Below are 23,753 nucleotides of genomic sequence, written 5' to 3'. Positions count from 1 at the left end.
AAACCCAAATATTCATAATGTAATAAATGGTTAATGAAAATGTGATATGTCCATATATTAGAATATTAGTTGATCATAAAAAAGATTGTAATACTAGTGCATGTGACAACATAAATGACCACTGAATATAAATGAAAGAAATCAGTCATAAAAGACCACATATTGTGGTCTATTTATATGAAATGTCCGGAATAATAAAACTCATAGAGACAAAAAGTAAACTAGTGGTTACCCAAGGCTAGGGGAGGGAGGATGAGCAGTCTTGCTAACAAGTAGGTGCTTCTTTTTGGGTGATGAAAATATTCTGCAATTAGGTGGCGATAGTTGCACAACTTTTGGAATACAAGAAAACTACTGAATTGTGAATTTTAGTGTGAATTATGTTTCAACAAACTCATTATTAAAAATTAACTAGTTTATATAAATGACTACCATATAATTGAGACATTATAGAACAGTAAAGAAAGGAAAGATGATTTAATAAATAGTGTGATGGACAGGGAGGCCTGGCGTGCTGTGATTCATGGGGTCGCAAAGAGCCAGACACGACTGAGCGACTGAACTAAACTGATTGAGACTATTTACAATTTTGAAAAAGTACTAAATTTACATCTATACTGTGCTTCAAAGTGAATTTTAGAGGAATTAAGGATTTAAATATTAAGACAATCATAGAGAAGACAAAACAAGAAGGTAGAACTAAATATTTATTAGATATTATATATGGAGGTAAAATAATTTCTACACTTAGAAACTACAGAAGAAACCAAATCAGTTGTTTTCAGAAGAAACAACAAATCAAATGCTCAACACAAGTGGCCATATTAAAAATAAATAAGTAAAAATTAAGAACTATATAATATAAATTTTAAAAACACTAATAAAAAGGAAAGTGAATTGGCAAAGAACATACTGCAAAGATATGACTGACAAAGGTTAATACTTTTATTCTAGAAAAAATTAAGTAGTTTTATAAGATATAAAATAAAATAGGGCTGAGGAAACAAACATAACTCACAAAGGGAAAAGTCATTCAATTTAAGGCAGGATAAAAGTTATGGAATAATGTTTGTTGTAAAATGATTATGTATCTGCAGAGAAAGGAAATATCCATTCAGTTTGGAGGAGAAAAATAGTAAGGGGTTCATTGGAAGGACTGATGTTGCAGCTGAAACTCCAATATTTGGCCACCTGATGTGAAGAACTGACTCATTTGAAAAGACCCTGATGCTGGGAAAGATTGAGAGCAGGAGGAGAAGGGGACGACAGAGGATGAGCTGGTTGGATGGCATCACTGACTCAATGGACATGGGTTTAAGTAAACTCTGGGAGTTGGTGATGGACAGGGAGGCCTGGCGTGCTGCAGTCCATGGGGTCACAAAGAGTCAGACACGACTGAGACACTGAACTGAAGTGAAACTGAATGTAATTAAAGGGCTTCTCAGGTGGCGCTAGTGGTAAAGAACCCACCTGCCAACGCAGGAGATGTAAGAAATGCAGGTTTGATCCCTGGAGGAGGGCATGGCAACTCACTCCAGTATTCTTGCCTGGAGAATCCCATGGACAAAGGATTAAAATTTGGAAGAATACTCATTCATGCATGTAATCAAAGATGTGTACTTTAAATTAATAATTACCCTTTCTCCTTCTATCAAATTAGCAAATATTAAAAATTTTAAAGATAGTATGAAGGAAAAGCAAAAGTAGTATATTCTCAAGCATGGACAATACAGTGTCATGAAAAATATTGCTTCTGGTTTTGGAGTAAGGCAGAATTAACCTACAAGCTGCGTGATCTTGACTAACTAATTCAATCTCTGAATCTATATTTTAACTATAAAATGGTGATAATCTTCACCTTGTAGCATTGATATGCAGACTAATGATACATGGAAAAAATCTAGCTTAGTGCTTGGCGTATAATAACAATAACCACAGTTAATCATGTAAATTAATAAGAAAGAAATTTAGTAACAAGTATCAAGATTCATAACATGTTTATATTAATTTATCCATTAATTTTACTTCTGACAACATAAATTCTAGGGAAATAAATACGAAGAAGGGGGAAACAATATGCACAAAACTATTTTTATGGCATTATCTAGAACAGGAAATGATGTTCCATAATAGAAGAATAAGTCAATTATGGTGCTACCAGTCACAGGTTAAAGGGTGATGTGGCTGTCATGAGGAATGATAGATTACATGGCTTTCTTCTTTTTGAAAAAATGATACTTCTGTGCATAAAAGGACACAATCAACAATGAAAAAGGAACCTATGAGCTGGTAAAAATATTTAGAATCATATATCTGATAAAGGATTAATATCCATAATATATCAAGAGCTCCTACAACTCAATAACAGAAAGACAAATAATCTGATTTAAAAAATAGGCAAAGACTGGAATAGCCATTTCTCCAAAGGTGATATACAGATGGTCAACAAACATGTGAAAAGATGCTCTACATTGCTAATCATGAGGAAAATGCAAATAAAAACTACAATGATGTATCTGTTTATACCTGTCAGAATAACTATCATCAAAAAGACAAGAGATACAAAGTGTTGGCAAGAATGTGGAGAAATTGGAAACTTTACGCACTGTTGCATACAGGAAATGTAAAATGGTACAGCTGCTATGGAAAACAGTATGAAGCTTCCTCAGAAAATTAAAAAAAGAACTAACATGCGATTCAGCAATTCTACTTCTGGGTGTATATCCAAAAGAACAGGAAGCAGGAGCTTAAAGAGATATTTGTCCCTCCATATTTGTTGCAGCATTATTCACAATAACCAAGACATGGAAACAACTAAATGTTCATCAATTGATGAATGGATAAAGAAAATATTGCACACACACACAGAGTGAAATATTACTCAGCTTTAAAAAGGAAGAAAATCCTGTCACATTCTATAATGTGGATGAAATGTAAGGACATTATGGTAAGTGAAAAAAAGCCAGTCACAAAAAGGCAAATACTGTATGGTTCTACTTATATAAAGTATCTAAAGTAGTCAAATTCACAGACATAGAGAGGAAAATGGTCACAGGAGCTGAGGGAAGGGATAAATGGAGGCTTGTGTAATGGTCACCCATTGGTGATGTGTGCGTGTTCAATTGTGTTCCGTTCTTTGTGACTCCATGGACTGTAGCCCTCCAACCTCCTCCATCCATGGAATGTTCCAGGCAAGAATACTGGAGTGGGTTACCTTTTCCTCCTCCAGAGGATCTTCCAGACCCATGGATCCAATCCACGTCTCTTGCGTCTCCTGCATGAGCAGACAGATTCTTTACCACTGAGCCACCTGGGAAACCTGTTTAGTGGGTACAGTTTTCAGTTTTGCAAGATTACAAAGTTCTGGAGCTCTGTGGCACAACAAAGTGAACATACTGAACTGTACACTAAAAATTAGTTGAGATGGTAAGTTTTACGCTATATTATTTTTACCACAATTTTAAAAGATCACTTTTGTGAATAATAAATATGAATCGAGAGCTTTTCATTGTGCTGGTGCTGCAGTCTGAGGGGAGAAGACTCAAAGAAGTAAAGGCCAGATGGACCTTCCAGGGCCATCTGAAAGGATCATTGTTGAAAATTTTAAAGCAAAGATATATATCTACTGCTGTCTTCATTAGCATATTGGTAAGTATCTCTGCCTGTCACACAGGAGACCAGAGTTTGATTCCCCGACAGGGAGGCAAAACACCCTTTGGGCTTCCCTGGTGGCTCAGCAGTAAAGAAACAACCTGCAATGCAGGAGACACGGGAGACGTGGGTTCAATTCCTGGGTCAGGAAGATCCCCTGGAGAAGGAAATGGCAACCCACTCCAGTATTCTTGCCTGGAGAATTCCATGGACAGAGAAGCCTGGTGGGGTTATAGTCGATGGGGTAGCACAGAGTCAGACATGACTGAAGCTACTGAGCATGAGCACATACATCTATTCCGTTTACATTTTGAAAATATTGATCTGACTGCAGTGTGGAAAATGGATTCAGTTCAGTTCAGTTGCTCAGTCGTGTCTGACTCTCTGTGACCCCAAGAATCGCAGCACGCCAGGCCTCCCTGTCCATCACCAACTCCCAGAGTTCACTCAGACTCACGTCCATCGAGTCAGTGATGCCATCCAGCCATCTCATCCTCTGTCGTCCCCTTCTCCTCCTGCCCCCAATCCCTCCCAGCATCAGAGTCTTTTCCAATGAGTCAACTCTTCGCATGAGGTGGCCAAAGTATTGGAGTTTCAGCCTTAGCATCAGTCCTTCCAAAGAAATCCCAGGGCTGATCTCCTTTAGGATGGACTGGTTGGATCCAGTCCAAGGGACTCTCAGTCCAAGGAACTCTCAAGAGTCTTCTCCAACATCACAGTTCAAAAGCACTAATTCTTCCGTGCTCAGCTTTCTTCACAGTCCAACTCTCACATCCATATATGACCACAGGAAAAACCATAGCCTTGACTAGACGAACCTTTGTTGGCAAAGTAATGTCTCTGCTTTTGAATATGCTATCTAGGTTGGTCATAACTTTCCTTCCAAGGAGTAAGCATCTTTTAATTTCATGGCTGCAGTCACCATCTGCAGTGATTTTGGAGCCCCAAAAAATAAAGTCTGACACTGTTTCCACTGTTTCCCCATCTATTTCCCATGAAGTGATGGGACCAGATGCCATGATCTTCGTTTTCTGAATGTTGAGCTTTAAGCCAACTTTTTCACTCTCCACTTTCACTTTCATCAAGAGGCTTTTTAGTTCCTCTTCACTTTCTGCCATAACGGTGGTGTCATCTGCATATCTGAGGTTACTGATATTTCTCCTGGCGATCTTGATTCCAGCTTGTACTTCTTCCAGCCCAGTGTTTCTCATGATGTACTCTGCATATAAGTTACATAAGCAGGGTGACAATATACAGCCTTGATGTACTCCTTTTCCTATTTGGAACCCGTCTGTTGTTCCATGTCCAGTTCTAACTGTTGCTTCCTGACCTGCATATAGGTTTCTCAAGAGGCAGGTCAGGTGGTCTGGTATTCCCATCTCTTTCAGAATTTTCCACAGTTTATTGTGATCCACAGAAAGGCTTTGGCATAGTCAATAAAGCAGAAATAGATGTTTTTCTGGAACTCTCTTGCTTTTTCCATGATCTAGCGGATGCTGGCAATTTGATCTCTGGTTCCTCTGCCTTTTCTAAAACCAGCTTGAACATCTGGAAGTTCACGGTTCATGTATTGCTGAAGCCTGGCTTGGAGAATTTTGAGCATTACTTTATTAGCATGTGTAGATGAATATAAAACTGTATGCAAAAACATGCATATGAAGGAGAAAACTAAAGGGAATAAGCTAATGGCTGTTTTTCTTCCAATAATAGAAAATTCTTGTCTTCCATAATTCTTAAAGTTGGTGAACAGAAAAGCCACACAATTTTGAAATGTATAACAGAGGGAGAGGCTTATTTAATCTCCTTTTCTTGCCTGGCCCACCTCTCAGGTTATGTCAACTGAAGTTCAGTTCAAAGGCTGAGTGTCTCCTGTGCTGCCACCTAGTGGCAACTCCCAGGCTAACAACAGAATTCAAGATTACACCAATAACATTTTGTTTCATGTCAAATAATCACAGCACAATCTAGGAACAGAATTGAAAGTATTCTAGTAACCTTAAAATATGTCTCTTTGATACTAGTCTTTATTGCAAGTAGTTAGAGAGTGAACATTTTTGTGACTTCTTTAAATCTCTTCTAGATCTCTTTTAGGTGGTTTAAATGGGGCGGGGCATGTTTGAAATTTTATATTAACACGGAAAAATTCGTGATGAAAAATTCTGTAGATCTGGGTTTTTTTAAATGTCAATATTTAATAAAGATGACACTAGAAGTTTTATAAATGGCAGATGATCTTTAGATATAGGTACTTTTAAGTTGGCAAATTTAATATTTTCTTTGCCAGTTTGTTATTTTGCAATACGAAACTTCCTAAAGAAGATGATCAGATAATTCTCAGGGACCAAAAATGGCATACACTGAGATTCAGAAAACATAATAGTTTAATGTAAGAAAATACATGGTGTTTCTTAATTTATACACTTTAAATAAAAATGGTTAAAGTATTATAACCCATAATTTAAAGCTATTTTTTAAATTAATGGGAAATATTAATTTTTTCAGAAGAAAACAATATTAATAGACAGAAAATCAATGTAAGCTATTTTAAAATCTTACCTTATGTTTCTGGGTTTTTCTTCTTTCTTGTTCCTGTTTATCAGGTGTAAAGACTAGGTAGCAAACTTCTCTGCTATTTAAGTTGGTGTCTCTTTTTTGTGTGAAAAACAGAAAGGGGCTTTGGATTTAGATTGCCTGCTCCCAATTCAATGATTTTTCTAGGCACCTGTTTCTTGGACCAATGACTCTAACAATCCTCATCTGAAGAATGAGATTAAAAACCCCTACCCACTCATAGAGGTTTTGAAGGATTAAATGAAATAATGCATACAAGGTCCTTACAGTGTAGACACTTATCGTTCATAGGAAATGCTCCAAGATCTTAACTACCATTATTACAAATGAAAATAATCTATGCTAATGAAACAGGTCTATGACTATCAAAACATCATTACTCAAGTATCTCCCACCAGATCAGTGGTGTGATTTTTTAAAAAAATTTGTGTGTGTACGTGTGTGTGTGTGTATTGACTGATTGACACCTGCCTCCAGTAACTTGCATTTAGGAATCGTTATTTTGAAGAAACAGTGATCATGTATAGACATCAGGGTCTGTTCTTCCTTAGATAGTGATCTGAATACAAAGTACTCTGAATACAAAGCATTCAGAATAGAAATGAGAAAATGAACTTGACCCAGAGTAAGACATGTTCTAAAATTTTAATGTAAAAGATATAAGAATATCTATGGAATATTCTGGAAGGCAGTATGTTGGTGAAGTTCTGCATTGTTGACAGTTACAGACTGTCAGGAACTGTGTGAGACTGTGACTGAGCCCCAGGCTGGCCAGTGTAGGCTTGATGGAAAGAAAAGCTGTTTATGCTGGACCCTGAAAAAGAGAGAAGGGAGGTCAAGGTACCCATGCAGGGGAGATGGAGTGGGCAGACCATCTCTGTAGACCCTGAAATATACACAGTGTGGTTTGGCTGAAGAAAGAGTACCTGGATGGTGACTCTGCTAAACATCAAAACTGTCTCATCCAAATGCTCTGACCTAGCCTCAGTGCTCCTGAAGTCAGGCATGTCTTACACATGGAGAAGGCTCCTGTGTTCCACTCATTGAGTCGACCCATGTTATGTAGCTTTTATGTAGCAGAAATCATTCCACACACTAAGGAACATGACATAGTCCTTGCTTGGTGCATGACAGCTATGGGAACTTGCAATTACATCACAGTATGGTAAGTGCTAGATTGGCAGTGTAGCAGAAGACTTAGAGCAAGGCATTACCTGGACCCAGGTTCCTGCTGTGTAATCTCAGGTGAGTTCCTTGATCTTTCTAAGCCTTGGGTTCCTCATCCATAGAATGGAGGCATGACCACAACCACTGCATTTTGGTTGTTAACAGGATTTACATGATATGATGCAGGCCAAGATCTTAGCATAATCACGACCCATGAAGAGTAAATGTTAGCTCTTGAGAGAAAAGATACAGAGGTATGGGATGTATAGAAAACAGTGCCATATTTATGGAACCAATAATTATGAGAAACCAAAGAAGTAATAGAAGAGGCAACATAAGGCAAGACCCAAAGAAGTTAGTCAGATAAAGACTAGGACTTGGGATGTGTAGAGAAAGAGGAATTCTAGAGAAGAGCTCTAGAGTTGAGAGAATGAAAGGCATGCGGAAGGAACTAAAAATAATGGATAAATGAAGGTAAAGTGGAGTCTGGGGAGACGGCAGGGCTTTGATTGTGTGGGGTCAGTTCTTCAAACTCACCAAGCACACCTGCCTTAGGGGCAATGACCTGACAATGACATTCCTTCTGGCTGGGGTGCTATTCACCAGTAATGCTGAAGAAGCTGAAGTTGAACGGTTCTATGAAGACCTACAAGACCTTCTAGAACTAACACCCAAAAAAATGTCCTTTTCATTATAGGGAACTGGAGTGCAAATGTAGGAAGTCAAGCGATACCTGGAGTAACAGGCAAATTTGGCTTTGGAGTACAAAATGAAGCAGAGCAAAGGCTAACAGAGTTTTGCCGAGACAACGCACTGGTGATAGCAAACACCCTCTTCCAACAACACAAGAGTGGCCTCTACACATGGACATCACCAGATAGTAAATAGCAAGATCAGATTGATTATATTCTTTGGCTCTATATAGTCAGCAAAAAGAAGACCAGGAGCTGACTGTGGCTCAGATCATGAACTCCTTATTGCCAAATTCAGACTTATAATGAAGAAAATAGGGAAAACCACTAGATTATTCAGGTATAACCTAAATCAAATCCCTTACAATTATACAGTAGGAGTGGCAAATAGATTCAATGGATTAGATCTGATAGAGTACCTGATGAACTATGGATGGAGGTTCATGACATTGTACAGGAGACAGGGATCAAGACCATCCTCAAGAAAAAGAAATGCAAAAGATAAATGAAAAAAAGCAAAATGGCTGTCTGAGGAAGCCTTACAAATAGCTGTGAAAAGAAGGGATGTAAAAAGCAAAGGAGAAAAGGAAAGATATACCCATTTGAATGCAGAGTTCCAAAGAATACCAAGGAGAGATAAGAAAGCCTTCCTCAGTGATTAGTGCAAAGAAATAGAGGAAAACAATAGGATGGGAAAGACTAGAGATCTCCTCAAGAAAATTAGAGATACCAAGGGAACATTTCATGTAAAGATGGGCTCAATAAAGGACAGAAATGGTATGGACCTAACAGAAGCAGAAGATGTTAAGAAGAGGTGGCAAGAAAACACAGAAGATCTATACAAAAAAGGTCTTCACAACCCAGATAATCACGATGGTGTGATCACTCACCTAGAGCCAGACATCCTGGAATGTGAAGTCAAGTGGGCCTTGGAAGCATCACTACGAACAAAGTTAGTGGAGGTGATGGAATACCATTTGAGCTATTTCAAATCCTTAAATATGATGCTGTGAAAGTGCTGCACTCAGTATGCCAGCTAATCTGGAAAATTCAGCAGTGGCCACATGACTGGAAAAGGTCAATTTTTATTCCAGTCCCAAAGAAAGGCAATGCCAAAGAATGCTCAAACTACTGCACAATTGCACTCATCTCACACGCTAGTAAAGTAATGCTCAAAATTCTCCAAGCCAGGCTTCAACAGTACATGAACCGTGAACTTCCAGATGTTCACATTGGTTTTAGCAAAGACAGAGGAACCAGAGATCAAATTGCCAACATCCATTGGATCATCAAAACAGCAAGACAGTTCCAGAAAAATATCTATTTCGGCTTTATTGACTATGCCAAAGCCTTTGACTGTGTGGATCACGGCAAATTGTGGAAAATTCTGGAAGAAATGGGAATACCAGACCACCTGACCTGCCTCTTGAGAAATCTGTATGCAGGTCAGGAAACAATAATTAGAACTGGACATGAAACAACAGACTGGTTCCAAATATGTCAAGGCTGTATATTGTCACCCTGCTTATTTAACTTATATACAGAGTACATCAGGAGAAGGCAATGGCATCCCACTCCAGTACTTTTGCCTGGAAAAATCCCATGGACGGAGGAGCCTGGTGGGCTACAGTCCATGGGGTCGCTAGAGTCGGACACGACTGAGCGACTTCACTTTCACTTTTCACTTTCATGCATTGGAGAAGGAAATGGCAACCCACTCCAGTGTTCTTGCCTGGAGAATCCCAGGGACGGGGAAGCCTGGTGGGCTGCCGTCTCTGGGGTCGCACAGAGCTGGACACGACTGAAGCGACTAAGCAGCAGCAGTAGCAGCAGCAGCAGAGTACATCATGAGAAACCCTGGGCTGGATGAAGCGCAAGTTGGAATCCAGATTGCCAGGAGAAATATCAATAACCTCAGATATGCAGATGATACCATCATAGACAGAAAGTAAAGAACTAAAGAGCCTCTTGATGAAAGTGAAACAGGAGGGTGAAAAAGTTGGCTTAAAACTCAACATTCAGAAAACTACGATCATGGTACCTGGTCCCATCACTTCATAGCAAATAGATGGGGAAACAGTGGAAACAGTAACAGACTTTATTTTTTGAGGCTCCAAAATCACTGCAGATGGTGACTGCAGCCATGAAATTGAAAGATGCTTACTCCTTGGAAGGAAAGTTATGACCAACCTAGACAGCATATTAAAAAGCAGAGACATTACTTTGCCAACAAAAGTCCATCTAGCCAAGGCTATGGTTTTTCCAGTAGTCCTGTATGGATGTGAGAGTTGGACTATAAAGAAAGCTGAGTGCCGAAGAATGGATGCTTTTGAAGTGTGGTGTTGGAGAAGACTCTTGAGAGTCCCTTGGAATGCAAGGAGATCCAACCAGTCTATCCTAAAGGAGGTGGGTCCTGAGGGTTCAACATGTTGAAGCTGAAACTTCAATACTTTGGGAACCTGATGCGAAGAACTGACTCATTTGAAAAGGCCCTGATGCTGGGAAAGATTGAAGATGGGAGGAGAAGGGGTCGACAGAGGATGAGATGGTTGGAAGGCATCACCGACTCAATGGACATGAGTTTGAGTAGGTTCTGGGAGTTGGTGATGGACAGGGAGGCCTGTTGTGCTTCAGTCCATGGGGTTGCAAAGAGTCGGACATGGCTGAGCTTATGAACTGAACTGACTGGGGTGCTGTTCTTCCAGACATCATCAGGTCTCTCTCTCTTACCTTCAGGCCTTTGCTCAAACATCTCCATAGTGAGGAGGTCTTCCTTGACTATCATGGGTAAACTGGGGCTTATGCAACAGGGCAATGGTGAAAATGGTGAAAACAGGGCATGGATTCAGGAGTAGGTTCTGTGATCAGCATCCCAGCTCTGTCTCTTCCCTCGGGCATTCTTCTGTTTCCTTACTTATAAGATGTGAATAATAATAGTTCTGATGCAGAGGGGTGATAGAAGTAGAGCCCTGCAAAGAATGATCGACACACAATCAATCAGTTCATTTCAGTCGCTCAGTCGTGTCTGACTCTTTGCGACCCCATGGACTGCAGCACACCAGGCTTCCCTGTCCATCACCAACTCCCGGAACCTACTCAAACTCATGTCTATTGAGTTGGTGATGCCATCCAACCATCACATCCTCTGTCGTCCCCTTCTCCTCCTGCCCTCAATCTTTCCCAGCATCAGGGTCTTTTCAAATGAGTCAGTTCTTTGCATCAGGTGGCCAAAGTATTGGAGTTTCAGCTTCAGCATCAGTCCTTCCAGTGAATAATCAGGACTGATTTCCTTTAGGATGGACTGATTTGATCTCTTTGCAGTCCAAGGGACTCTCAAGAGTCTTCTCCAACACCACACTTCAAAAGCATCAATTCTTTGGCATTCAGCTTTCTTTATAGATGACACACAATAAGTACTCTATAAGGATATGCTGCTGTTATTGTTACTGTCATAATTATTGTTCCAAATAATAATTGAGCTGTGCAGTAGAGGGCATTCCATAGTTAAAGTCAGTACCCTGGTGCCAGTGGTAAATACTTGCCTGCCAATGCAGGAGACAAAGTTTTGATCCCTGGATGGGGAAGATCCCCTGAAGGAGGAAATGGTAACCTATTCCAGTATTGCTGCCTGGAGAAGCCCCAAGGACAGAGGAGCCTGTGAGGCTACAGTCAGTGGGATTGCAAAGAATAGGACACGACTGAGCATCTGAGAATCTCTTGCACTCTGCTCACTGCTTTGGTAAAGCTGCTGGAAGCTAGATTTCCATGAAGGGGTAGTTTTTTATTTTTCCTTTTGTAATAGGAAATGTATCAAGCACATCAAAAAGTATATAGAATTGTACCACAGATACCTGTATACCCACCACCCGGCTTAAGGACTATAACGTTAGAATTAGAATTGAAGTATCTTAAGGTGATTTAGTCCTGATTTCTTTCTTATTGTTACACTAGCTTTTCCCAAGGGAGCCACTTACAAGCTGTTTCGGTGGAGCATGATGTGGAGAGAAAGTTGAAAAATCAGGTTCTAATTCGTTTGGGAAGCAGTGGATTTTTACAAAATTAAATAGGGTTATTTTCTGTAAGATTTCTCAAAACTTCCCAAATTGAACACAGACCCCCCCCCCCACCCCTGCAACCTTTTATGCCATGCCTTTGGGGACTATGTTCCACAAGAAACATTTCTGAAAACACTATAGCATCAATTCCAAAAAGTACTAGCAAATGGATCATTTTCACATCATTCAGAAGATAGATTAATTTTAAATATTAAAAAAAAACTCGGACTTAATGATGAATAATCAGAATGCCAAGATCAGAGCTGAATAGGAGTTCAGCTTTAATAACCATGGAGAACTCTACAGCCTGATTATTTATGTACAGTTTTCTCTGTAATCTTGCTATTTTATTCTATTCACATTTCCCCGATCTTAATGTTTATTTAATTTTAACTGTCATTGTTTGACATGTGTTGTATCCTCAAATCCTTTAGAGCAAGGCAGGGAACAGATTTATTAAACTCAAATGAAACATTTAATTGTCTTCACCACAAAAGGCTAAATTTTACAAAGTTGATTTAATGACTATTGAACATTTCTTTTGGTTCTTTCCAAATTTAACGTTGATTAATCCTGAGATTAAGCCATTAGTATTGACGTAAGCCAGAAGTTGAACTACAGCCACACCATACTTATAAATTCAGTTACTTCAAGGTTAAGCTGTGGTGGAAGTCAGGGTCAGTGATGAGCTGATGGATTGGAAGATGGGTGGGAAAAAACTCCTTGGAGCAGCTGGTCCTTGAGCTGTGATTTAAAGAGGAGAAATTTGTGGTTTGGTTGTTGTTCCATAGATATGGAAAAAGTTGAACAAAGGCTCACAGCCAGGAGAGGAAGAACCAGTGGAAGGAACCACATGACAATAAATTTAGTTAGTCTGGAAGGTGAAGACGAGGTTAGAGCAGGAGATGAAAACAGCCAGAGGGTGGGTCAAGCCAGGAGAAGCCTTTGAAAGAAATACTCAGAAATTTGTGTTTGACTTAAAGCGTAATAGGAAATCAATGTAAGACTGCAGTTCATTAGAGGATATGATCAAATGATGAATAAGGGAAACATAAAGAGAAGAGAAATGACTTTAGAAATTGCTGCCCTATGAACATAATTTATGTACCAGTAAATATTTATTATACACTCTATAAGCAAGTGAACCATACTTGTTGAATGGTGATTAAACAAATGATTATGCTGATGTGGGTGGGCAATTCAGTTTACAGAACCCAAGCAATAAGATAAGTGCTCATAATCAGGAGGGTGGGTTGTCACAGAATTCCTGGGAGAAAGTCAGGAGGAATAGTAATAACAGTAACGATAATGATAATATAATAAAATATAACACACACATGTATTTCTGTGTTTCAGGCACTGCTGTGACAAATGTGCCATAAAAGAGGTGAGGTAGATATGATTCTCGCCTTTTGGGAGCTTAAAATCTAGAGGTAACACATTCATACCCATTCAACACATTCTTACTAAATACCTAATATTGGTCAAGCTATGTTATATGCTAGTTATGGAACAAGAGATACAGTCATCATGGAATTTACAGTCTACCAGGATGTAGAGAAGTAGCCAGGCAATTAAAATACAGGGTAAAAAGAATGTCTGTTGGAAAAATACAGGACAGCAGTGCTAGACTGAAGGGGTAGATAGCTGTGCAGGGTGTTAAAACATCACCGAATGTGTATAGAATGGAGCAAGCTGTGTTTTCAAAACTTGGGAGACCATGATTGTGACTGAAGGACGATGTTGAAAAACATCTTGTAGTGGGGTCAGTGATACAACCAAGGAATATGCTTAAATAACAATAAAGAATCACTAAACTGCTTTCTGAGGAGGTTGAGCCTGGTTGTCTTCAGGGCTTTCATTTTCCTAAACTGTAAATTACAAATCTGATGTTACAGGGGAGCTGTTCACAGGCAATGTAAGAAAGGCTAATGGCTGGCTACCTGAAGAGTTTTCCCCTCCCTACTCTTGCTTCATGTAGCATGTGGCTTCTTCTTCATATAAATACTTTAAATATTTATCGATTTGAAGAGATATCCCCTGTTGGCTCATTTTCTCAGTATTTATTCTATTCTGCAGTGTGCTATAGGAGCAGGAGAGTGGGCCACTCTGGTGGTTAATTTTCTGTATCAGCATGACTGGGCTCTGGGATGTCCATGGTTGAACATGATTTCTGAGTATGTCTGTGAGAGTATAGATGAGATAAACATTTAAATCAGTAGACTGGGTAAAGCAGATTACTCTCCTTATTTGGGTGGGCATTATTCAACCTGTTAAAGGACTGAATGGAATAAAAAGACTAATAAGAATTCTTTCTCTCTGCCTAACTATCTTCCACCTGGGATATTGGTCTTTCCCTTCCTTTGGAGTGGAACTTATACCATTGGCTCTTCTGCTTCTTAAGTCTTTGATCTCAGACTGGAACTATACCATCAGTTAACTTGGGTCCCTAGACAGCTTACTACAGATCTTGGACTTAACCTCCATAATTTAATGAGCCTGCTCCTTATAGTAAACCAATCTCTTCCTCTCCCCCTCTCTCCTATTGGTTCTATTTCTCTGGAGAAGCCAGACTGTTACAGGTACCCCATATTGTTGGGGAAAGTGGTGGTCAGTGCTTAAAGACATAGGTAGTCTGGAATGATAAAAAACAAAAAAACTATGAACTCAGGGCTCAGGTACCAGAGGAAGTTACTGTAGCCTTGAAAGGTATTTGGTAATAAGAAACTCCAGAAAAGACTGCCTACTGCTCTAAACCTGCCATAATGTATATAGTGAGTTGTGTGCTACTCTTTCTTTATCCCAGTTATCTCTGTGGTCCTACAGTGATCTGTTACTGTAGCTTAGATGCTCAAAGACATTCTCTGCAGTAGACAGGAGGCTGCTGGAAAAGAGAAAAATCAGGAAAAGTCACAAGTCAGGCTTGTTTTTCAGAATCCTTTGTATCTAAGTGACAGAACCTAGCCAGTTTAAGTAAAAAGATATTTCTCCTCCTCCCCCTGGCCCTTGACACATAATTAAAATTTTTAGGAATAGATGTATTCAAGGCACAAGCCATGGAGTCAGCATTACCTTTTTTCACTTTGTATCTCTGATTTTCTTTATAATTTGGCTTCTTTACCTCATGTACTGAACAGTTTTCATTATGCATCTGGGGGAAGGTAACGAACACAATAAAAATGTAGATATTTTTCTTTTAACCCAAGAGTGCAAGGGAAGCAAGAACATAATTCCCATAGTGATCAGCAGAAAATTCCAAGGAAAACTCTGATTGGCTATTTTTGATCATGTGCCAATCCCTAAGTCAATCAGGGATGATGGAGTTCTCTGACCAAGTTTGGGTCCTTTGCCCACTCTATGGACTAGGAGGTTGTGTTAAACCTCCAATTCCCCAAAACACATGGAATGGAAACAGGGTGGATTCCTCAAGTGGAAGATACTGGTGTTACAATATAGTTTTAAAAAGTTAAAAGTCTGGTGTAGATATGTAAATAGTTATGTGTAAAGATTTATTCTACACACTAATCAGGGCTTCCCTGGTGGCTCAGTGGTAAAGAGCCCACCTCCCAATGCAGGGCACCCCGGTTCAATACCTTAGTGGGAAAGATCCTCTAGAGAAGGAAATGGCAACCCATTCCAATATTCTTGGCTGGAAAATCCCATGGGCAAAGGAGCTTGGTGGGCTACAGTCCATCGGATTGCAGAAGAGCCAGACATGACTTAGCAACTGAACAACACACTAATCAGTGATGAGCTAAGGTAGAAGTTATAACACATTCAAAAAAGATGGAAATGAATGTGCATATGGAGTTAAAACTTTTTTCCCCCCAAGGTTGGGAGAGTTGGGAAGAAGTTAATTGAATCTCTACAGGACAAGATTAGAGACAAGCATTATTTTGTCTTACTACCAGTTACCTACAATTCACAGAATTATAAAATAACTCCCACAGAATCAGAATCTGATAACCCAGAGCTTTGTCTAGAATCTATTTGCGTAGTTTTCAAATGGAAGCACAAATATTTTCCTTCACTGGAAAGACAAACAACATGAGTTCACTAAACAAGGGATGCAGTATTTGAGGCAGAAATATTTCTTCTCTTAATTCCAGGTGGTACCAGCAGAGAGCTTACCAGAGCTCAGTTGTAGTAGGTGATCTATTGGGTCCTTGAAACAGGTCTGTGCCTCAGTTGTCTCTGTCCTCTGGACCTAACTCATGAGAAATGCCTGTTAAGTGGGTGGAATGAATATTGAAAAGGGCACCTGCTGTGTGGACTTCCTCTGGAACAATAGGAAATGCCCCTAGAGCCATCCTAAAACTCTTACTTTTCAGCTATCAGAAAAGCCTTGTAACTGTACTACTATAAAATAGATCACGTATGGTGATGGTTGCCTACAGAGATGTAGAACAATCGTTGTTCTTCAGTTGCTCTTTGTGACTCCATGAACTGAAGCAGGTTGGGCTTCCCTGTCTATCACAATCTCCCAGAGTTTGCTCAAACTCATGTCCACTGAATCAGCGATGCCATCCAACCTTCTCATCCTCTGTCGTCGCCTTTGGATTATTATTATTGTGCCATTATATTAATAATATATTAATATTAATAACTACATTAAAAGATGATTACAACTGTTTGGGATTTGTATTAAGACTGTGTTGAATACAAGGAAATGTAACTTCCAATCCTGATGAAGATGTTTCCAGGGGATCCCATCCCCTGCCAACTAATAAGATATGTTTTCACTAGGCAATAAGGCTGCTGCTAGGCTCCCCCTCAGAAAATGAAGATGGGGAAACAGTGGAAACAATGTCAGACTTTATTTTTGGGGGCTCTGAAATCACTGCAGATGGTGACTGCAGCCATGAAATTAAAAGACGCTTACTCCTTGGAAGGAAAGTTATGACCAACCTAGATAGCATATTGAAAAGCAGAGACATTACTTTGCCAAGAAAGGTCCATCTAGTCAAGGCTATGGTTTTTCCTGTGGTCATGTATGGATGTGAGAGTTGGACTGTGAAGAAGGCTGAGCGCTGAAGAATTGATGCTTTTGAAGTGTGGTGTTGGAAAAGACTCTTGAGAGTCCCTTGGACTGCAAGGAGATTCAACCAGTCCATTCTGAAGGAGATGAGCCCTGGGATTTCTTTGGAAGGAATGATGCTAAAGCTGAAACTCCAGTACTTTGGCCACCCATGCGAAGAGTTGACTCATTGGAAAAGACTCTGATGCTGGGAGGGATTGGGGGCAGGAGGAGAAGGGGATGACAGAGGATGAGATGGCTGGATGGCATCACCGACTCGATGGACATGAGTTTGAGTGAACTCCGGGAGTTGGTGATGGACAGGGAGGCCTGACATGCTGTGATTCATGGGGTTGCAAAGAGTCGGACACGACTGAGTGACTGAACTGAACTGAACTGAGGCTCACCCTCAAAGAAAAGCATAAACTCAATAGGAGATAATAGTTAAAAACACATTCAGTACAAGGGAAGATAAACAATTGCAGAGTCAGCATGGCAGCCTGAAAGACCATATACTGAAGTTCATACTTCAGTATATGAACTGTAGGCCCAACAGTCAAATCAGTTTCACATAGTTTGTTTTGACATTGACTTTTCAAGCTAATCACCTCTTGATTGTGGCCCCATAGGAACAAGGGATTTTAAGACAGTCAACCAATATACTAGTTATCCATAGGAGAGGATAGAATTGACTCTGCCTTTAGGTTCACAGAGTAGCTTCATTCTCATCACTCAGGTGTATGAATCAACATGACTCTTAGAAAATGTGGGATCAGGAGCTCTGTCATGAGAGCTAGAGCCAGTTGGAGGGACATGGTCTAATAGCCTAGCACAGTCAAAAGTAAAACAGTGTTATTTCTCTCCACCAGTGAAGTAATAAAGTATGTGTAGTTATTACCCTAAACACTTGCATGTCCTTCTGGGGATAACATATGTATTTAGTTGTATCTCTTTAGAAGATTCACTTAGTATAAAATAAAAAGACAGCTCTGATTAAGGTAGGGCTCTTCACAGTAAGATGCAGAGCTATAAAAGTAGAAGGAAGGGTAAATTTGACTAAAAAAGTTAGGAAATTTCAGACCCTTAGAAGGAAATGTGAGTGAGTGAGTGAAAATTGCTCAGTCATGTCTGACTCTGTCACACCAAGCCTGCCAGGTTCCTCTGTCCATGAAATTCTTCAGTCAAGAATACTGGAGTGAGTTGCCATTTCTTTCTTCAGGGGGAAATACAGGGAGATTTCAAAGGCTGGTGCCTTTGAACCCAAGTCATGCTGACACCTCTAGGAGCTGGTGTGTGACCTTCATCTTCAAGCTCAGGCTGATTTCCAAGGGAAAGAAGCTGAAACCCAGATCATGCCTTGCTCTGTCCCTCCACAGCGCCCTCCCGTGACCAAGAGCGTTCTTCTTCCCCAAACCAAGTGACCTCAATGGAAACCTTTCTTTCCTCTTTTCCAAGTAATTTAAAAAGAAATAAATAAGTAGCCAAAAGCCAACCCAGAGAGGAAAACCCGTTGGAAAGAAAGGATGCTGGCTCATTCATTGTCGCCCTGTGTGGGCAGTAGACGGACGGATGCTGCAACCTGGGCCCACGCATCTGTTAACTGGGGAAAGAATTAACTGTGGTGATGTTTTTGACTCCTAAATGCAACTGCTCTGCAGTGTGCCAAGTGTTCACATAGAAAATCAGCAAACTCCAGGGAGCCGGGGAGGGGGAGGGAGACTTGGAAAAATTGAATATTGGAGTTTTTGGAGCAGGTTGAGAGGTAACAGGAGGGGGAAGATTTCATCTCTGAGGTGGTCCCATTTTAAATATGTTTTAGCCTTCTTACAGAAAGTGGCTCTCTGTATACGTTTACACACCCGCCTGCCAGCCAGGGCTCCCTGGCCTCCTCTGCCACCCTCCTTTTAAAGCAACAGCTGCTCATTCATGGGACTATGCAAACACCTGGGCTCCTGGGCTCTGCTTGTGTGTGTGTGTGTGTGTGTGTGTGAGAGAGAGAGAGAGAGAGAGAGAGAGAGAGAGAGAGGAAGAGAGAGCAGATTATAAGCTTTGTGGAATAGAGGGTTGTAGTCAGCCTTAGAAGGTGCCAGGAGGAAAGGAGGAGAGAACCTGGTCAATAGTGCCTTCTTGGCAGTAGAGAGTGGAGCAAAAAAGGATTGTCTCAAACCCATGATTTCACTGAACTCACTGAAAGCAAGACTAAAATAGGTTTGTCTGCAAGATCCTCAAGCTTTACTGCAACACTGTAGCAATTGCACACAGAATCTGGACCCAGGAGTCAGATGCCCCTGGCTTTGCCCTGTGACCTCTGTGTGCTCTTGGGTAAATTATCTAATCAGTCTCAGGGAAAACTGCATCACCTGTGACATGGAGACACCGAATCTCTACCTCATGAGATTCTTGGAAGGATTAGAGTGTAAATTAGGAATGCAACCTAGGCTTAGTGAGCTCGTTGAAAACAAGTATTAGCTCTCATATTAGATAATGTGTTAGGTTAACGTATTCTTTACAGCATACCAGTTGTTATAATGTCATGAAATAATGCTATGGAATAGGATTTCTAATTCTTGAGGAATTAAGAATATCTCACTCTGTCATCCGAAGGAAGAAGTTCTCCTTAAGACAATATGCCTGTTTTCTAGTTTCTTTCACCTATAGACAGCCATGATACAACATTTCAATGTACTGTTTATATTCTACATTGACTCAAGAGTTATACTAAAGCTCATAGTGAATAAAAGAAAGAGTATTGTGAATACAGTATTACTAAATCCAACACGGTGCAGTTTGTTATTATTTTGTTTTTATTTTGTAGAATACGGGGCAGTCCCACAGAGGTGTTTTGCAGGTGTCTGGCGACAAGCCAGTGAGCTCAAATGGAAGATGGATGGGTTAGTTTGCTTTTCAGACCCCAAAGCAAGGTGGACTTGGCAAAGAGTAGGAGTCACCATTAAAACAATCCATTTTTTCAGAGATGACGCATTGTGTCATTTGTTAACGTCTTCCAGTTTGGAGGAAAATGTAAAGAAATTCTCTGGAAGATGTTTTGAAGCTTAATTAGAAAGCAGTTTGAAAACATGTCCCTTGTGCTTTGCCCTGGTAAACGTGCGTGTATCAGAACTTACACAGAGATGTGAATGTTTTCATCCTGACGCTGTGTAGCTCTAGTTGGGAACTGTGTCCATTAATCTTCTGACAGCACAGCAGTGGGCCTCTTTGTGCACGACTGGGCCCTGTGGGTAACTTCTGTGCAGTGTATTCATGGGACAAATACCTGATATTTTCAATTCTCCTCCCTTCCTCTGGGAGGTTGCTGCATACTCAACACAAACCCTTGCTTCTTGTACTTTCAAGGCTGGAAATTTTCCTATTAAGGCAGAAGCTGAAAAACAAAGCACACTCTGGTGAATAGTTGATAACTTGGAGCAGTTAGTCATTCTCTGAGCTTCTTGCTATTGAAATGAGAGAATGGCGTGGCACAGGAACCTGAAATACTCAAAACTTTGATTTGTCTCCTGCCTCCAGCAGACTTTTTTGCTTAGCTCTGTTTTTTAGTCTATTTATCCTGAAACTGAAAGAACTTTTAAATTCTGTTCAAGGAATGTTTCTTGAGCACCTGCTATGTGCTAAGGCAGTGTACTAATGTAGTATATCAGTGTATACTGATTAAGACAAGGTTCCTGTCCTCAAGAAGTTCACAAAATAATTAGTGAAGTAACACTGGCAACTTTGAAGGAATAGTGCTTCTCTTAAAGGATTGACTCAGGACACATAATAATATAATTCACAGAAGTAATATTTTCAGCCTTTGGAATCTTCATAGCTACTGATGTTTAATACCTCCTCTGAGTTGTTCAGTTGAGTCCTTACAAGGAATTTAGCACGTGGTCATGTTTTGCTAACTGTATAATAGAATCTTTGATAGTAGTCTTACTCTTAACACCTTCTGGGTTATTAAATAAAAGGAAGTGGCCAACATTTGTGCTTGGAATGTCTTTTAACCTTTGTTTAAGGAAGAAATGATGGCTCTACTGGGAATACTTCCTGGGAACACTTAGATCTCTCAATAAAAGTGCATGCCACAGAAGATGAACCCTCTGAATTTCGACATATTTCTCTGTCCACAGCTGGTTCTGTTTTCCCATGGACTTTGTGGCCAATGGGAAAAATAGCAGTTAAACTGTAAGGTACTCTAGAATCAAGCTCTAAATTATCCTAAAGTTAATGCCCTGTGGTGGTCTAAGTATTTCAGAATTTCTTACAAAAGGCATTAGCTTTGTTATTTAAGCACGTTGGGCATCTTTTTAAACCATATTTCATAACTTTCTTAAATGACTTGACTATGAGATAAAACTAAAGTAATAGTTAACTTTGTGCTTCTGGTTGGGTCCACTATACATGGTATATTAAAGAACTTTTTGAATTTTAAAAAGATTCCTTCCCTTTATCCTTGTATGGTAGTTATAGAAAGTTAAATAGCTACTTTGCTCAATAGGTACTAAGGTTAGGTAATGGGAAGTTAAAATTAAACTCTTAACCATCAAGGTATATGATTATGCTTTCTCCTAAGAAAAGCTTCAGTTCCTCTATATTTTACAGATTGATGCTGCCTCCATTCCCAACTAATTTTTGTAACAAGAAAGGGAGATACCAATAATGATTTTATAATGTTTTCAGAACCAATAATGTCCACACTGATTTGGGTTCATCCCTTAATATAGTTCTGCACCTGTTTTACAAAAACGACTAAGAAAACAGAGAGGAAAGGAATAAGGTCTTCACACAAAAGTTCCACTCTTGTCTTTTGTAATTGGACTCCCCAGTGTCCATAAATGTGTATTAGGAGTCTAATTAAATATCAAATTTCTGTCTGAATAAAATTTGAGGAAGGCAGTAGCAAGTTAGTAAATTCGGTTTCATTTTTTAATTTCTGAATACTTAGTCCAACTAGCCTTTATTTAAAACATTACTTAGGTCAAGCATGAACCATGTTCACTTAGACTATAATTTGCTAAGACTTTATTTACATTCAAACACTTATTATCCTAAATTATATATTTTAGTTTTTCTTTCGTAGGAAATAACAATATCAAAAAATGACTTTTTTCCACTAAAGGAATTTTTTTGCTTCTTTCATAATCCCATTCCATCACTTATGCTGTGATTTTACTCCTTATCACTGCCTGAAGACCGAAGATATGACTGAAGGTAATAAATGCATTAATAATATTTTGATCAGAACTGATAACTATCAATTCTGCCTGTATTTTTCAGGAATAGACTATTTGTGAAGAAAAGCTTAAATATGATTTGAATCTGATGTTTCCCTGCCATAATGTCCAGGTATTTACCAAATTAGTGTTTAAAAAACACTTTTCATGTGAATAACATAAGGATTTGGTGCAGTCTTAAGATTTAGAGTTTCAGCTGGTGGTCAGTTGTCGCGGTTGGTGAGCAGTAACTGAGCCAAGATGCTACGGAATCTTCTGGCTCTCCATCAGATTGCTAAGAGGACCGTAAGTAGTGCTTCACGCAGGCAGTTTGAAAATAAGGTTCCAGAGAAACAAAAGCTGTTTCAGGAGGATAATGGAATTCCAGTGCATCTGAAGGGTGGGATAGCTGATGCCCTCCTGTATAGAGCCACCATGATTCTTACAGTTGGTGGAACGGCATGTGCCATGTATGAACTGGCTGTGGCTTCATTTCCCAAGAAGCAGGATTGACTTGAGTTTATCCTCCCAGCAATCAGTTGGTTCAGCTGAATGGAAATTCAGCTCTCTGTGGACCAGTAATCTGATACATAACCGAGTTCTTTGGGGATCAATATTTATTGACTTGTATTAGCTGCCACCAATAAAGCAGTCTTTACCATGAAAAAACAATTTAGAGTTTCAGACAGAATTTTGAAAAAGTTTAATTATATCTGGTTTTAAGACTTTCCAAGCTAGTTGCTTTAGACAGGTTTAGTGTATTGGTCTTAACATCTGCATATTCCTTACAAATATCCAACAAATTCATGATTGAAGATAAGCACAAACTCTCTTGTTTGCTTACTAACATGTGTTCAACATTCTTTTTTAAATTTTCAAATAATTTTTAAAAATTTATTTTGGATGTAGACCATTTTTAAAGTCTTTGTTGAATTTGTTACAATACTGCTTCTGTTTTATGTTTTGGTATTTTGGCCACGAGGAATGTGGGACTTTAGCTCATCAATCAGGTATCGAACATGCACCCCTTGCATTGGAAGGCAAAGTCTTAACCACTGGACCACCAGGGAAGTCCTTGGTTCAACATTCTTACCCAAAATAGTAAGATGGGTCCTGTTTTGAAGGCTGTGAGCCTCAAGTGAAATTATGAATAAGTTCAGTGTTAGAATATTCCTCCCAGAAACATTATCCTACTCATATCCAGCTCAGACTAATCTCTCCCTATGTGGTTCCCCCCTGTTTGTAAAAGTTCTTAGAATTTTGGATTATCTCAGTTTCTTGAATACAGCATTTTAGTTATTTCATGTACATGTATGTATTCTCTACCCACTGGAGAGAGTGTCTTTGGGGCATTTAGAACTTTCTGGGTATCCCCCAAACATCTAACAGA

At 39.5% G+C, this 23,753-nt stretch overlaps 1 protein-coding gene across 1 annotated transcript; it reads left to right on the top strand.

Annotated features, from left to right (window-relative positions):
* Positions 1-22,585: 22,585 nt before the first annotated feature.
* LOC133248937 (cytochrome c oxidase subunit 7A2, mitochondrial-like) lies at positions 22,586-22,893 on the top strand. Its single transcript, XM_061419198.1, has one exon. It carries the CDS (start codon positions 22,625-22,627, stop codon positions 22,874-22,876), a length of 252 nt encoding a protein of 83 aa, XP_061275182.1. The 5' UTR covers positions 22,586-22,624; the 3' UTR covers positions 22,877-22,893.
* The last annotated feature ends 860 nt before the right edge of the window (positions 22,894-23,753 follow it).

Source organism: Bos javanicus, chromosome 5, assembly GCF_032452875.1.
Source record: "Bos javanicus breed banteng chromosome 5, ARS-OSU_banteng_1.0, whole genome shotgun sequence".
NCBI classification, from domain to species: Eukaryota; Metazoa; Chordata; class Mammalia; order Artiodactyla; family Bovidae; genus Bos; species Bos javanicus.
The sequence above is the reverse complement of the archived record's forward strand: the minus strand, read 5'-3'. Positions and strand labels throughout refer to the sequence as shown.

What these genes read in the sequence shown, in the direction of transcription:
- LOC133248937 (XM_061419198.1), top strand. Translation starts at nt 22,625, where the DNA reads ATGCTACGGAATCTTCTGGCTCTCCATCAGATTGCTAAGAGGACCGTA.